This window comes from Panicum hallii, chromosome 5 (assembly GCF_002211085.1).
Source record: "Panicum hallii strain FIL2 chromosome 5, PHallii_v3.1, whole genome shotgun sequence".
Taxonomy (NCBI): domain Eukaryota; kingdom Viridiplantae; phylum Streptophyta; class Magnoliopsida; order Poales; family Poaceae; genus Panicum; species Panicum hallii.
Window position 1 is genome coordinate 52,930,106 of NC_038046.1, and position 14,417 is coordinate 52,944,522.

Consider the following 14,417-nt stretch of genomic DNA (forward strand, 5'->3'; position numbering starts at 1 on the left):
CTAAACCACCACCTCAACGTAAGAAACTTTTACACATGCACCCTGATGGAAGGAAGTAGTAGGATGAATAGATGTTCTACAATGCACCTATGGAAACACATTATTGCAAGTTTCGGTATTTTAGCTAGCTAGCAAGCTGCAGATGCATGCATGGATTTCTCTCGAGTGTCTTTTTTTATTAAAAAAACAAACAAGCAGTGCACAACTCAAACTTGTATACACTTTAGAGCTGCAGTGTAAAAGGACAGAGAACCAATGAACACAATACATGGGAAAGGCACCGGCATCTGCCCATACTTGGCATCTCTCAATCTCCTGGCTAGCTCCACCCTTTTCTGCACTGACGCGACATGAATGGATGTGGGGCTGATCTGATCAGTCCTCATGTTTGCTTTCTTTTCTTTTCCGTTTAATTTTCAGGGGGTTGTAGGACAGCCGGCACTGCATCGATTTTGGGCATTCTCCAGTTTTGTTCTTGGAGGGGGAGAACTGGAGAAGGCCCAGAAACCAACTTTTTTGCACCCTTTGCTGCCATGGAATCATACATCACAATTACCGAGGCCACAAAGTGTGTGTTTTACCTTGGGGAAAAGGGGCGTTCCTAGCCCCTTTATTCCAAGTTTCCAACACACGCACACACATGCTGAAAAAAGATGATGGTGGTAGTACAGTAGAAACCTATGTGCAAGGATATTAAGTTTATTTTTTTTCCAACACGTGCGAACCCGGAATTTCATTATTAAGAGCAAGGATATTAAGTTTGTAAATTATAGAAGAAATAAAGTAACCTCTTCTAAGAGGAAAATGGGCCGGGGCATTGCGTTCTCAACAAGAACCTTTCTTGCAACGGCTAAGAAAGATCATGTTCAAGGTACGGGTTGAAAGTGAAAAGTTGTGGCCAATTAGCACGATCTTAACCCCCCGTGTTCTCTTCAGAGAAACGTCAGAGCTCCTGCCATTTTGTCCTTAAGAAAAATAGGAGTGATCTTGAAATCAGGACCTTACTTTACTTTAATCGAACTGAACTTGCTATTAATGTTTGTCCAACATTGTTCCAGAAACTAATTACTAGTTTTCCTTGAAGTTTTTAAACCATATATAGGTAGTTTTCAACTTAAGATCTATTCTACTTCCATTTGGTAGCAACATGATTAGACATCTACATCAACTCGCCAGACAGGCAAATACTATATAGCAGACGGCAAGACAAATAATTGGCATTACTTTGGCAGTTTTCTGTAGACCATTTTCTTTTCTGGAGAACAATTTGTACCATTAGTAGTACCAGTGACTGATCGATAGGGCGTTTTAGCCCCATATATGGCTAATACACTTGAGGGAGAAAAGACTTGTCTCTTTGGTGCCATATGTTGAAGGCTATGCTTCGGGATCTAAAGGCAGAGATCCTACTATGGTCGTAGCAGAAATGTTATAATGATATGAGAGAGAGAGAGAGAGAGAGAGAGAGAGAGAGAGAGAGAGAGAGAGAGAGAGAGAGAGAGAGAGAGAGAGAGAGAGAGAGAGAGAGAGAGCTTTTCTTGGCTGATGCCTTGAAAGGAGGAATGGGAACAAAGGTACCAAGCAGATACAAAAGGAGGGGAAAGAGATGAAGCCTTATGGGCCTCTCCATTTCTCTAACCCGATATAGCTTCCATTGGTGGGGTGTGTGTTCTTGAGAGATTCGAAAAGCTCGTCATAGAGTGAGACCTTTTCATCCTCCTCCCCCCTCTTGGAATTAGCATCGATTAAGATCCGCTTTACAGCCACCATGATGGCATCTTCGTCCTCCTCCTCCAACCTCAGTGATCATCTCGTGCAAGATGACCTCCCATGGCCTTCTTCTTCCTCCCTGCCATTTGCTCCAGCTCCTCACAGCGCCGTTATTGGAGGCAACCATCAATGGAGCCAGCAAACCCAAACTCTGTAAGCACCTACTACTGTTGCTTATGCTTACAATTCTCTTAGGGCCAAAATTACAACATTTTCAAATTTTAACAATGTTTTTTGCATTTCTTTCCATCTTTCTCCCCTTTCCCTCTCTCTCATTAAGGGGGAAAAATTAGGGATGCCGTGGAGTGTATTCATGTTCTTTACTATCTGGATTCTTCCTAGGATTTGGAGTTTTCCTCTGCATGCTTGTTCTCTCCCTCCCTGTTGTTGTCTCTATGGAGTCTAGGGAGTTGTAGCTCGGCAAAATGACAACTATAGGCAGAAAGAGATAAAACAAGGGGCGAAACTTATGCGCATGACACCATCCAAAAATTTGTTGGTTTCCTCCGAAATGTTTCTGTGCAGTTTTCCTTTTGTCATGGACGCCATGACCATTTCTCGTTTGGTCAGATGAATTCTTTTTGAAACTTTGCCTTGATTCTTTTTCTTGCAGAAACTGTGCTGATCACCACTATCACTCCGATGAGCTTGAGGTCCTCCTCTCAGCACAAGGCCACAGTCACAGCCATCACGCTGCCTCTCCATTGATCCCTCACCAGCTCAGCTCCCTGCTAATGATGCAAGAGCTAGGGTTCCAATGGAGCAACTGCAGCTTCGCGGACACCTGCTCCGTGCCCATGAACGGCCAGCAAGATGGGCACAGCAAGATCAAGGAGGAGCAGCCACTTATTAACTCAAGGTCATCGTGTGCGGGCACGGCGGCTCTTTCTTACCATGACGTCGATGTCGACGGCGGCGGTCTCCCCGCCATGGCCGCCTCCGACCTGGACGGCAGCGTGCTCCCGAGCGTCAACATCTCGCGGCCGCAGCAGCTGAAGGCAGCGTGGCCGGCGGCGCCGCCGCCTCTCCCCGGTGACGCGTTCGAGATACTGGCTTCGTCGAGGCTGTGCAAGACGCTGCTGCTGAGCCAAGCTTCTTCAGTGCTGCTCCATAATGGCATGCCTTTGTTGAGATCAGAGCATGTGCCCTATGGCCCTCCTCCTGCTCATCCCCACCAAGGACCATCCGGTGACAGCCACAAGCAGGTCAGTCAAATTTAAGTACGGTGTAGTCGTGTAGAGCTCGCTTGCACAGTATTTTTCCTCAGATAGAACTGAAAGGAAAAGGATAGCTAGTAGTGGAAGTGTAGGGCTAATAAGTGTGTAGTACGCTTGTGCTATCTAGAACAGTATTTATAGTTAAGTACCATAGGAACGCTGCCATTGTTTACCTTGCATTTTCCCAGAGAACTATATATATATATATATATATATCTAGCACCCTTAAATACTTGTACCTGATTCAAATTTGATCTAGAAAGCTTAGCTTTAGAAAAGCTCAAGATGCATCAAATAAACCATGAGTCATCAGTTGCAACTGCTGATAAGTTTTTTTTTCCTTTGGCTGAACAGCTGCTGCTTGGTAATATGGTATATATGCTGTTGTGTCTTAGAACTCAAATATGAAGTATATCCTTTTCACAGTTTCATTAACGTTCAAGACCTGAGCATGTCTTGAGATATTTAATTATTTGACTTAAAATACTCATTTATAGGTGATAACATGGAATCATTTTTTCTGGATTATTTAGAGTACTCTGACATGAAAATTACTAGGATATATGGCATTCCCTCCACGTCCATGCATAAAACTAGTGCTGATCTACTAGCCTCCTGCTCGCCTAGACAAATACGCTTTCTTGAAGCATGAACTATGTGTAGAGTAACATTCAAAAGTAGTTGACAAGTCACTGAGAACTAGCTCTCCTGTATTACAGGCACATCGTAGGCATCTGTGTGCTTATTTCAGAGAAATCAAAGTGTATACATGTTATCATTATTTTGACCAGCATTATATTTGTTCAAATTACATATAGTATGTTTAGAGTACACATGACTGTATAGCAAGATTATTCAAATTTCGAAGTGCTCACACTAGCCATTTGGGTTTATAGTCATATATAAACGAAAAAAGTGGGGAAACTAATAGTAAAATTCTACTTTTGAAGAGCGAGCCAAAAAATCTCTTGTTCTTTTTTTTTTAAAAAAAACTTGTATTATTCTTGATCAAAGAGGAGACGTGTGCTATACACATATATCATGCTGGAGAGCATGCATGCAGCTAGTAAGATGCAGATGCTGATCGATCGATGAGCTAGCTTATGGTGGGTACAGACTAGACTACAGGGCCAATCGCGTGCCTACCTACATGCATGATAGATGCCCTCCTCCTCATGCAAATGTTCCTGACGGATCTGCAGTACTAGTGCTAGCTGCCAGTGCATTCAGAAGCAGCAAGAGCGGCTTGCAGCTGATGAGCAAGCTATTAAACCAGCTAGGCCATGTTGTACAAGTACACAGCCTCTCCTTTTCGCGCTGCGCGCGCGCAGGCGCAGGCTTTAGGATCGGAGTGGCCTGCGCCATCTTTTTCGGCCCAAGATGATCACTGCCACCCGTAGCAGCATGCGTGCGTGCCCCTCTCGCTAAGCTCAGCAGCTGTTTTTCGCAGGCTTTACTTGCACTAGTACTTGCAGGCGATGCATGCATGTCATCTGCAATAATTCTTCTCGATCATGTATACTAGCTAGTACACACTCCGTATACTCACTATGTATCATCGCAACCTAATTGGTCGAGAAATATATGTATAAAAAAACATCTAATGGTCGCTTTTGCAGATGGTGGGTGCGGCGCCTTTGGCGAACGGGGCGGCCGGGGGAGGCCGCCATTGGAGCGCGGCGGAGCACGACGCGGCGCCGGCGTGGTGTCAAAAGGCGGCGCGCCCGGCGGTGGTGCCGGCGCAGTCGCAGGCGCCGTCGCTGAAGAAGCCTCGAGTCGAGTCGCGCTCCTCCACCATCGTCCCTTCTTTCAAGGTATATATATACCCGTATATGTGGAGAGATTTCTAGCTAAGCCGGCTGTTGCTAATGACTCGATTGCTACGTCGGTTCACGCAATTAGCATACTCATGCTGCCCTTTGATTAGGTAAGGAAAGAGAAGTTAGGGGATCGAGTTGCAGCTCTTCAGCAGCTGGTCTCACCGTTTGGCAAGGTAATAACAGTTGTTAAGAGCTATCACCAAAGATTACTTGGACTCAGTTTTTATGCATGTGTATCTCCCTCTGTCAAAAAAAATATATGTTGGTATTTTATAACTTTGATCTGCATTTTTAAGCTTTACCAATTTTTTTCTCTGTTAAAATATATTGATTTTTTCCTAGATTTACACCATCAAATCAGCTTCATTAATTCAACAACAAGGTATATCTTGTTAGTTCATCTATTTGGTATTGTGGATGTTAATATATTTATGACTATAAGCAGCAAAGGGTCCCACCTTAAGGTGGACGCTCTATTCAACCTTAGACAATGGTTCAGGGTTATTTTGCAAGCATGTGGGAGTACATGCTAATTATGTACCTGATTATGTGCAGACTGATACTGCATCGGTGCTCATGGAAGCCATTGGGTACATCAAATTTCTTCAAGACCAAGTCGAGGTAATGACTGTCAAACCATTTAAGCTTAGCCACACGACCCGATTTGATTCACTCTTTAGCTACGATTGAGAACTGATGATGATAAGCTCGATTTCCAAGAATAAGAGAAAAAAAGCTTTTTTCCATGTGCTGGCAAATGCTAGGATTTCCTCCTGACAGCAGTTTAATCATATCAACCCCTGCAGACTTTGAGCGGCCCCTACTTGAAATCCTCCAGAAATAAGAAACCCAGCAGGACAACACAGAGGGTACAGCGCATTCTACTCTCTATCAAATCAAACACTCATTTCAAAAAAATTCAATGAATCTTGTTGACCTAATGTTCTATGCTGCTTTGCACTGTGGTGTGTTCAACCAGGGGTCTTCAAACGCAAACGGTGGCGAGCAGGAGGAAGCACGGCTTGATCTGCGCAGCAGAGGGCTCTGCCTGGTGCCTCTCTCGTGCACGTCGTACGTGACCAACGAGAATGGAGTCTGGGCTCCACCCAACTTTAGGGGAAACTGATTCATGTCAGCTAGAGACACAACACAGCGGTGTACTCGGAACTAATTGACGGTTAATCAGAGTTCTTCCGGCCAAAAAGAAAAAAAATATGTATCATCTATCCTTGTGTCGTCTATGTCTATTCGACGCATCCGATTCTTGCTTGGCCACACCCACACACACAACGGTTAGCTTATCATCTCCTACACATAGCACCCAAAAGAAAGAAGGCTAGAGATGGACTGCACCATGAACTTCACAGAGCTCCATTGGACAAGCATGGCGCTAAAAATTTGATAAACTTTCGAGGTCTTATATCATGAGCCGTCAAAATATACAGAACATGGATAAATCACTCCATGTATATAGCATGGCTGGGGTGAACAAAGAAGTACATGTAAGTTAGGGGCATCCATTAGGTAACCACTCTTGTGGCATGTCCTGCAAGGTTGCAACACAACAGACCCAACAAAATCAGTAGCTGAGGCCTCCGATACTTTGCTATGCATTTACAACGAAAAACGCATCATGATGTGGACCCTTTGCTGCTTGTGGTCATAAAGGATTCACCACAGCCACACTCCCCTTTGGAATTTGGGTTTATGAACACAAACTCGGACCTACAGCAGGGATTTTTAGTTAATAACTGAAAACAGATAAGGGGGGCGGGCAAATAAAAGAGTCACTAGGAGGAGGCATACTTCAGTGGATCGTCAACATAGTCCATCTTGGTCCCAATAACATGCATCAAAGCCTTGGGGTCAATAAGCACTTTAACCCCTTTCTCCTCGACAAGCTCATCAAACTTCCCCTTCTCATCTGAAATTAGATGATGGTTATTGAGCAAGATCAGAAGCAGCCAAATGGAGCCAGCAGACAGCAGTAACAACAAAGCAAAAGGGTTAGATATTCAGAACACAATACAATGATGCTTCGGTGGCCTTTAAATGCCATGCATGTTCATAACTGGTAGAGAGCTAATTGTGTGGACCCATTTATGTAGACAAAACCTAAAGGTACCCGCCACTCCGCTTATCATCACCATCAGTTTCTACCAAATTTCACCGGATAGTAATGTTACACTTGGAGGCTACAACTTGGCAGACATGGCCTGGCTTTTTATAGCAGCGACTCATGCTGATGGAATTGTAAAAAACGGGTATATGTAAGATATTATACCAGTATTAAAATACGATTGAACATCCAACCTAGATACCTAAATAACAACTAGATGGTAAGAAAACTAAGCATGGTATATACACCATGGTCTCCACATATGCAATATGAATGATCTAACATAATTTAAGGCAATGAAGCATCTTATATGGAATTCTACATATTTGATGCTGGGGACAGTATGCAGCAAGACACGTAGCAAGTATGCAGCATGAACTTATTGACTTTGAGGGGCATATCACTTTTTCCTGTCTATTCCGAGTCCTCTAAAAAACTATCTGAAGTTGTTGGGGTCAGGAGATTCTTGGTATGAAAGTGAACCTATGAAGAACAGTTATAAGGAAGAAACAAGGAAAGCAGTAATACCGGCATAGTTGAGCGTGTACGAGAGGCCGTTGCAGCCTCGCGCTTTGACGCCGAGCCGCAGGTACGACCGCTGCCTAAGGCTGAGGAGCTGCCGGATCCTGGACGCCGCGACGTCCGTCAGAGTGAGGGCCTGCCTCCGGATGGCCCTATCAGCCGCAGCCCTCAACACGGAGGACGACATGGCTAACTGGCTGCGGCTTCCTCAGAAACCCCTCCTCCAAGAACAAGCTGCACAAGCAAGGTCCTAACGGAATCAAATAAAAAATCAAGGCAAAATTGGCCGGTGGACACCCTTCAAACATGGATTTCGCTACATACCACTAAAAAAGAATGGTTTTGCCAAAATACACTACAAATCAGTGGCAATTTGCTTCTGGACACTATAGCTCTTATAATAATATTTCCCACTCAAACAGGTAAGAAAACATAATTTCTGGATGAAAATACCCCTGGCCCTTGAACCATAACATGTTGATTTCAGCAACATTTCACCATAGAAGAACATGAGGGGAACAAGCCGGATGGAAAAACTGTAGAACTTTAAGCACTCCACTTGCCTCCAATATTCCAATCACAAGCATCAGGTACACTTTCCTCACAAAAATTAGGCGTACGAACGAATGAACATTACCACCAGAGACAGATCGAGACCAACCCTTCAAATTATCTTTTTTTCACGAAGCCTAAATTTTCTGCGCTACCCAATTAAACTGATCTGCTTTTCAAAAAAAATGAACTGATCTGACCTTGAACAGAAATCGAAACAAAGAACTGCATAACCCTAGGTCTCAGCAAATCGTAATTAGTCACAAATTCATTTCCACCAGATAAAAGGATCCGGGAGGGGGGGGGGGGTGGGGGCGGGGCAACAGAGCATGGGAATCATCCAACCTAGACCTGGAACCAAACGGACGACCACAGCACGGTCCACTCCGCCGTCCGTGGACGCGCGCCGGAAGGGGCCTCCGCGGGGCTTCGCCGTGCGCCGGGAGGGGAAGCCTCGGGGCGGGCCGCCGCTGGGATGGATCTCCGCTGGAAGGGGTAGACACCGCCAGGAGAGGCCGCCGCCGTCGCCTGGATGTCGCGAGGGAGGGAGGATGCGTTAGGAAATGGAGAGGCCGATCTCGGACCGGGATAGGGTGGGATTGGCGCCCGCGTACCTCGCCGTGACGTGTTCCTCTTCTTCTCCGAGACGTTTGGAATCCTGGATTGGAGGCGTCTGGAAGGCGGAGACGCGAGAGGGATGACCAGCTGGGCCGACCGACCGGGCCTTCCATTTCGGCCCACAAATTGCCAAGGACTGGAGGACGTCCAATGCTTACTGATGTTGAAGTCCCCCTCAAAAAAAAGGGTAATGTTGAAGTGTATATCCACCAAATATTACTCAGCTTTCGCAAAAGGAAAAAAGGAAAGAAGGAATCTTACTCAGCTTAACCTTTTAGATGAAGCTATCAGTGAACGATGCTAGGTTAAACCGAAGAACAAGAGATGCTTGAGAAAGCAAGGCGGGCAACTGAAGTACATTAGCGCGCACACACACACCCATGAAGTGCAGTAATCAATATACTCCATTCGACTGATTCAATCTTAGGAGGAGTGGTTCATCAACAAATCAACTAATATGCCAGCCTGCCCTTCACCATGCCATGAATCAAGCATGGTAAACCAACAATATTCTAGCGAACAGGGTAAGGCAACCGCAACAATCAATAACGGGAGGCTGGATAATGGCCTCTTAGAAGTGGTGAGATACAGCAGCTGGTGCAGCCGTGCAGCTAATAAGCTACAGCGACAGAAGCAGCACTGCAGCAGCAGCAGCAGTTCAGTTCTTGAGCTCGGGGAGCAGCAGGCCCCTGGCGTGCATCTGCTTGTACATCCACTGCCAGTTCTCCGGCCGCACCTCCCCGCCCAGCGCCCGCGTCACCGAGCCGCCGCTGCACGCCCCGACCTTGCAGCACTCCTCAAGCGGCAGCCCCTTCACCAGCCCGTACAGGAACCCGCTCGCGAACAGGTCGCCTGCTCCGGTCGTGTCCACCGCGTTGCTCTCCCCGATCGCCGGCACTTGAACGACCTGCACCCATTCATCCATCATCGTTGTTACATACTTGTGGTCAATACTTAACACCGGTTGAAACGAAAATACGTCTGGAACTAATCTCTGAACATGATTATTCTTGTAGTATTATTGTAGGTCCTACTAAATATTCAGCCTGCTCATTTGCTAACGTTTCCACATTGGGCATATCAACTGAAAATGTTTATTGTCATTCTTCAAAAGGTAACTTTCCAGATTTCACTCTTAAGACGATTGCCATCGAAATCGGCTGCAAAAATTGTTAACTGACCATGCAGTTTACAATTTGACAAGAACTTGAACCTCACCTGTTTGCCATGTTTCGCCATACATCCCTTTGAAGCAAGTGTCACCACGGCCCATTTGCAGTACTTGCCCAAGAATGCAAGTGCCTCCTCTGGATCTGATGTTGGACCTCCCCTGCAGATACAGGCAACAGATGAATACCAGGCACATAACTTAGGTAGCACTTAATTTGTCACTTGAAAATATGTGAACGAATATTTTTCTTCTCTTTGAATTCACCACTCTTTTTTCTGTCCCTACTTAGATATGTTAACATATGATTGTAGCAAGACTCACCCTATAACCTCTCTGGCTTCATCTTCATTGGCGAAGCAAAGGTCAATGTTGCCAGTCTCCAAAAGGTTAATGAGTTTTGACCTAGAGTCACGAACCATCTGCATGTATCCAATCAATCAGAGTAAAATCAGAGAGAATTTACAAAGTTGATCTCAACTGAGCAATTCTTTTTGCGTGAGGAGAGCAATTAGTTTAGTAAAGATGCTTACAGACCTCAAAACTAGCCAAATCTAATGATACTGAAAGGCCTTCCTGTTTAGCAATCCTAATAGCTTCAACAATCTGTTCCATGTTCTGTTGTGCATATCTCACAACAAGCCACTGCATCAAAAATTCAGAATTACCAAAGACTGAAAGACATATGCTAGGATGTTTTTTCTAAGAATAATATATCTTGAAATGGATGTGCACGAACAGAGGAAAAAGAAAGCACCTTGGAGCCTTTGAAATCCTCTTTTCTAAACTCATTGGCCTGTTACATGGACAAATGATCTCACAAATCATAAGATTGTTAAGAGACAAGTTACCTATGCAACATTTAACACTGCATCAAACAAGTGGATACCTGAATCTTGACTGCAGTAGATAGGCATGGCCGCATGGTGCGATTGCCGCTTGCATCGACCAAGCACGCACACTATAATAGGTATGCTTTTCAGCCTTATCCACTATACGGTAAAATAAGGGGGGAAAAAGATAAATTCTGGCTTCAGATGTTAGGCTACCTGAGCAGTGTGCCCTTTTTTGGCCCTTAATCTTGTGAGATCTACACCACTAAAACTCATATTGTTGACAAACAAAATGCCCTGGCTGTCATCTCCACAAGCTCCAATTATTCCAGTTGATATCCCAAAACCAGCTGAGAGCCCACGAATTGTGTTGGCAACGCTTCCACCGGCTATTGTAGTTATTGGAGCGAGATCATTGCGGGAAGGAAGGATGTGGGCATTCACTTCAGTAAGAATATGATTTAGCTCGTCAATGGACACCTGTACATAAAACAGTTGTCAGATGAAATTCAGAACCCAACCCAATGATACGAAATTTTGCTTTCCCTTGTAAGTAATGCAAGGTTAGTTGCATTATCTTGGTATCGCAAACCAATAAAGGCTCAGAAAGTAATTCATAATGCTAATGCGGCCACAAAAAACAACAACAAAACAGACTGGATGTGTGATTCTTCAACCTCCATACAATAGCGAAAAAGGCTGTAGATGGTTATCAACTAGCATAAGATATATTTCCTCAGATTCTTTTTTACGTTGCATCAAAGAAATCTTATGATAGCATGGAATTGTTCCTGCACATGTATGCATGTGCTTTTGCTTTGTTTACAAGCTAAAGCCAAATGTCTCCTTGGAATTAAGGTAGCACCATGGCAAGGAAATTGATAATACTTCAGCATGTTCAACTGAAGAATCTCTGACTGTCAGTTCCTAAATGAGAGAGTTGATGGATAGAGGGAAAGCCTGCAACCTATTTATTGCATATAATCAAAAGATTCAGGTACAATGTATTTAAAATCTAAGTTGGAATATAACTGCCACGGAATTATGATTTCATCTATCCGGAAAATGCATTATAGACAGAGGGACCATACACACTTCCTTACACAAGACAGCAGTCACATCAGAAGAAGTGCTAATTACTAATTGGCTGAGTGTCTTGAGTCCGGTAGAACTTATTTTAAGATTCAAGATCATTCCAAGTACTACTTTTCTCCCTTGGAAATTACGGGGAACTCCTGTACGGAGATCAAATATGACAGTGACAAAATTAATTAATCAAATTTGACAAGATGCTAAGCTTTGCATAGAAAATTCAAGAATGTCTGACGACCGTAACAAGCGTGATGGTTTCTTTCACTAAATAGTTAGGTGTCGACAGACCAATCAGTTCATGAAACGTTAGGCCATGCTTGACCATTCCTGAAGTGTGCAGTGCAGAGCATGCCAAACCATCAGGCAAGCCCTTTTTCAGTGAAAGCAACACCAAATCTAATCAATATAGCTGCAGTTAACCAACGCAAAGTACAGGCCACTTCAGATTTGGAAAATATCGATCTGTACCAGTGGCGGAGGACCAGCATGGCAAGGTATGGCCATTGCCATACCTTGTTTTTTGATAAATACACTACATATTTATCTATCTACCTTATCTTTTTTATACTTTAATGGATAATATGTGCTCAAATTTGTTGCCCGCCATACCTCAAATTTAATTCGTCCTCCGCTACTGGTCTGTACGCCCAGTACTTGCTTTGAACTATTCTAAGTACAGGAAGAGTGGAACCGTGTGGAACAAAAGAACAGGCAATTTCTTGAAAATCCGAGGAGACATAACAAAAGTCAGTAGGGCATTCATTCATGAAAGCATGTGCCTAGTAAAAAATGAAACAAAATTAGCTGCACAAACCATTTCAAGAATAAAGAGTACAGCATAATATAATAAATTCCAAATGAGATTGAACAGGTTGCTTCTGATGCAGCACTTCGGTTTTTCTCCAGGAAAAAATACAGAGTTCAGAAATTGATTAAATTAGAATACTGAAGAACAAGAGATCCAAACGTCACATGGCCGGCGGCCAGCAAGGAAAAGGAACGTGGTGGGGACGCAATTGAAGCTAGAACTCGGCAGTAATGTAACAACCTACCTCTAAACAACCACGTGATGGCAAATGATCCACCCGGAAACTCAAAAGGAAAAGAAACGGGAGGGACGGCGGGAGAATTCCGAGGATGTAGGACCTTGAAACAGAAAAGGAATTTCCGACGACGAACAACATTAAGAAGAAGAACATCTGGCAATTAATAGCATAACTGATAGGAGTAAGTGGTTACTGGCTCCAAGAGTCCGGCCATTGCAGGGTACAATTAATTGGCGTAGCGATTTTCAATTTGTGAATTGAACAGATGAGTACGCCTGGAACTGTTGAAGTGAATTGTAACCGTACGGCCGTGCTGCTCGCGGAGAGGGAGGAGCGCGAAGTACCTGCTGCGAGCCGCCGCGGTCGCCGGGGACGCGGTCGAGGAGGGACCAGTCGACGCGCGCGACGTGGTCGATCAGCGCGGAGAGCTGGAGCCCCAGAACCGCGGGCGCCGCCGCCGCCGCCGCCTCCCTGCCGGGCCGGAGGGAGGACGGAGGCTGCTGCTGCTGCGGGTGCTCTGCCTCCGCGCCCATATGGGACGGTCCTAGTGAATTGGCCGGTCTCCCTCCGCTGGCCCTCTCCTCGAGCGGAGGAGGAGGAGGTGGAAACGGTCGCCGGCGCCGGCGGTGTGGGGGGCGGGGCCCGTGTCGGGAGCAGATGGGATTGCAAGCCTCCGAGGGGAGGGCTTCTTCGCCGCCGTTTTATAGGAGGTGAAAGGGGGGCAATCTTCTTCGGCACTCCTCATCACTACCCTTGCATGGATCTCGATGCATCATGCTGGATTACGTGGATTATTATTTATCTCCGTCATTAATCGCGATTTATTATTTTGACTTATTCTTTAATTACATGGATGGCTCGGGTACAAACGTACCACACGCCAGTAAGTTATATTAATCTATTTTCTACTTCTTAGAGACATTTGTGTTTATATGGAAAAGACTAATACTCTCGTGTTCTGCTGATGATCTAAATATGGTTTCTCTAATGTAGCGAGGTGCATGTATGGCTTCATTAATTTTAAAAAGTTCGTCAGCACAGGAGTGTTAGTCGTGTGTATAAGCATATTTATGATGAAAGAAGATTATGATCAAAACATAACATTATTGCTATACTAAACTCGGTGTTTCAGAGTCAAAAACATCCGCCGTCGGATCCAACCCCTGTCAACCTAACTATCTAGCCTTCTTCTTTCTTTGCAGCCTCCTTCTCCTTTGAAATTCTCCGTTGGAGCCTCGTCCTCATCCTCCCATCTCTAACGGCTCTCTACTGTAGGATCCAATCCGTTGTCGATATCGCGGTCTTTCCGGTGGTTATCCTTCGCCACATTATGCCAGCAATACTTTTGCCATCCGAACTATTGACTGTCTAGGCTTGGCAATGGGAGAGTCTAACCCCTCCCTATCTCCTGCGCAATCCTAATAACCTAGTTGCTCATTAAAGAAGCTTCCTATATATGGTATATGGTTGAGCAAAAGGTACAGCGAGTCTGACTAACCGTACCAGGAACACTCGGGTCTCGGTTGTCTTAAAATATAATTGCATGTAAATTATATGCCGCAACGTATTTATTCATGGCGTCTCTAATCATATATGTTTAGCATATCATTCGTGATTATGAGAATGAAGACACCCTTCTCACCATGGCGGACAAATGACG

The 14,417-nt window shown here is 44.7% G+C and overlaps 3 protein-coding genes across 6 annotated transcripts; 1 reads left to right on the top strand and 2 right to left on the bottom strand.

Annotated features, from left to right (window-relative positions):
- The first annotated feature begins 1,494 nt into the window (after positions 1 to 1,494).
- Positions 1,495 to 6,033, top strand: LOC112893344 (transcription factor bHLH110). The gene is made up of 7 exons (XM_025960620.1): positions 1,495 to 1,923; positions 2,384 to 2,975; positions 4,607 to 4,801; positions 4,915 to 4,980; positions 5,363 to 5,428; positions 5,614 to 5,676; positions 5,787 to 6,033. Exons 1-7 carry the CDS (start codon positions 1,769 to 1,771, stop codon positions 5,931 to 5,933), a joined length of 1,284 nt encoding a protein of 427 aa, XP_025816405.1. The 5' UTR covers positions 1,495 to 1,768; the 3' UTR covers positions 5,934 to 6,033.
- Positions 6,034 to 6,181: 148 nt separating this feature from the next.
- Positions 6,182 to 8,757, bottom strand: LOC112893346 (iron-sulfur assembly protein IscA-like 1, mitochondrial). 4 transcript variants are annotated; one of them, XM_025960624.1, is made up of 5 exons: positions 8,615 to 8,757; positions 8,346 to 8,528; positions 7,455 to 7,682; positions 6,614 to 6,731; positions 6,182 to 6,532 (listed from the first exon to the last, which is right to left on the bottom strand). In XM_025960624.1, exons 3-5 carry the CDS (start codon positions 7,633 to 7,635, stop codon positions 6,439 to 6,441), a joined length of 393 nt encoding a protein of 130 aa, XP_025816409.1. In that variant the 5' UTR covers positions 7,636 to 7,682; positions 8,346 to 8,528; positions 8,615 to 8,757; the 3' UTR covers positions 6,182 to 6,438. The 4 variants fall into 4 exon arrangements, with proteins under 4 accessions (XP_025816409.1, XP_025816410.1, XP_025816408.1 ...); XM_025960625.1 differs by lacking the exon at positions 8,615 to 8,757 and having other exon boundaries at positions 8,352 to 8,608; XM_025960623.1 differs by lacking the exon at positions 8,615 to 8,757 and having other exon boundaries at positions 8,346 to 8,608.
- Positions 8,758 to 8,946: 189 nt separating this feature from the next.
- LOC112893345 (uncharacterized sugar kinase slr0537) lies at positions 8,947 to 13,437 on the bottom strand. Its single transcript, XM_025960621.1, has 8 exons — positions 13,102 to 13,437; positions 10,836 to 11,099; positions 10,676 to 10,747; positions 10,544 to 10,582; positions 10,324 to 10,431; positions 10,111 to 10,208; positions 9,837 to 9,948; positions 8,947 to 9,525 (listed from the first exon to the last, which is right to left on the bottom strand). The coding sequence occupies exons 1-8, from the start codon at positions 13,288 to 13,290 to the stop codon at positions 9,277 to 9,279; spliced, it is 1,131 nt and encodes a 376-aa protein (XP_025816406.1). The 5' UTR covers positions 13,291 to 13,437; the 3' UTR covers positions 8,947 to 9,276.
- Between the last annotated feature and the right edge of the window lie 980 nt (positions 13,438 to 14,417).

What these genes read in the sequence shown, in the direction of transcription:
- LOC112893344 (XM_025960620.1), top strand. Translation starts at nt 1,769, where the DNA reads ATGATGGCATCTTCGTCCTCCTCCTCCAACCTCAGTGATCATCTCGTG. An exon ending in CCATCGTCCCTTCTTTCAAG is followed by an intron (nt 4,802 to 4,914) that starts GTATATATATAC and finishes CCCTTTGATTAG; the next exon opens with GTAAGGAAAGAGAAGTTAGG. An exon ending in CCAGCAGGACAACACAGAGG is followed by an intron (nt 5,677 to 5,786) that starts GTACAGCGCATT and finishes GTGTTCAACCAG; the next exon opens with GGGTCTTCAAACGCAAACGG.
- LOC112893346 (XM_025960624.1), bottom strand. Translation starts at nt 7,635, where the DNA reads ATGTCGTCCTCCGTGTTGAGGGCTGCGGCTGATAGGGCCATCCGGAGG. An exon ending in GTACACGCTCAACTATGCCG is followed by an intron (nt 6,732 to 7,454) that starts GTATTACTGCTT and finishes ATCTAATTTCAG; the next exon opens with ATGAGAAGGGGAAGTTTGAT. An exon ending in TATGTTGACGATCCACTGAA is followed by an intron (nt 6,533 to 6,613) that starts GTATGCCTCCTC and finishes TCCCTGCTGTAG; the next exon opens with GTCCGAGTTTGTGTTCATAA.
- LOC112893345 (XM_025960621.1), bottom strand. Translation starts at nt 13,290, where the DNA reads ATGGGCGCGGAGGCAGAGCACCCGCAGCAGCAGCAGCCTCCGTCCTCC. An exon ending in CTACTGCAGTCAAGATTCAG is followed by an intron (nt 10,583 to 10,675) that starts GTATCCACTTGT and finishes TCCATGTAACAG; the next exon opens with GCCAATGAGTTTAGAAAAGA. An exon ending in AGGATTTCAAAGGCTCCAAG is followed by an intron (nt 10,432 to 10,543) that starts GTGCTTTCTTTT and finishes TTTTTGATGCAG; the next exon opens with TGGCTTGTTGTGAGATATGC.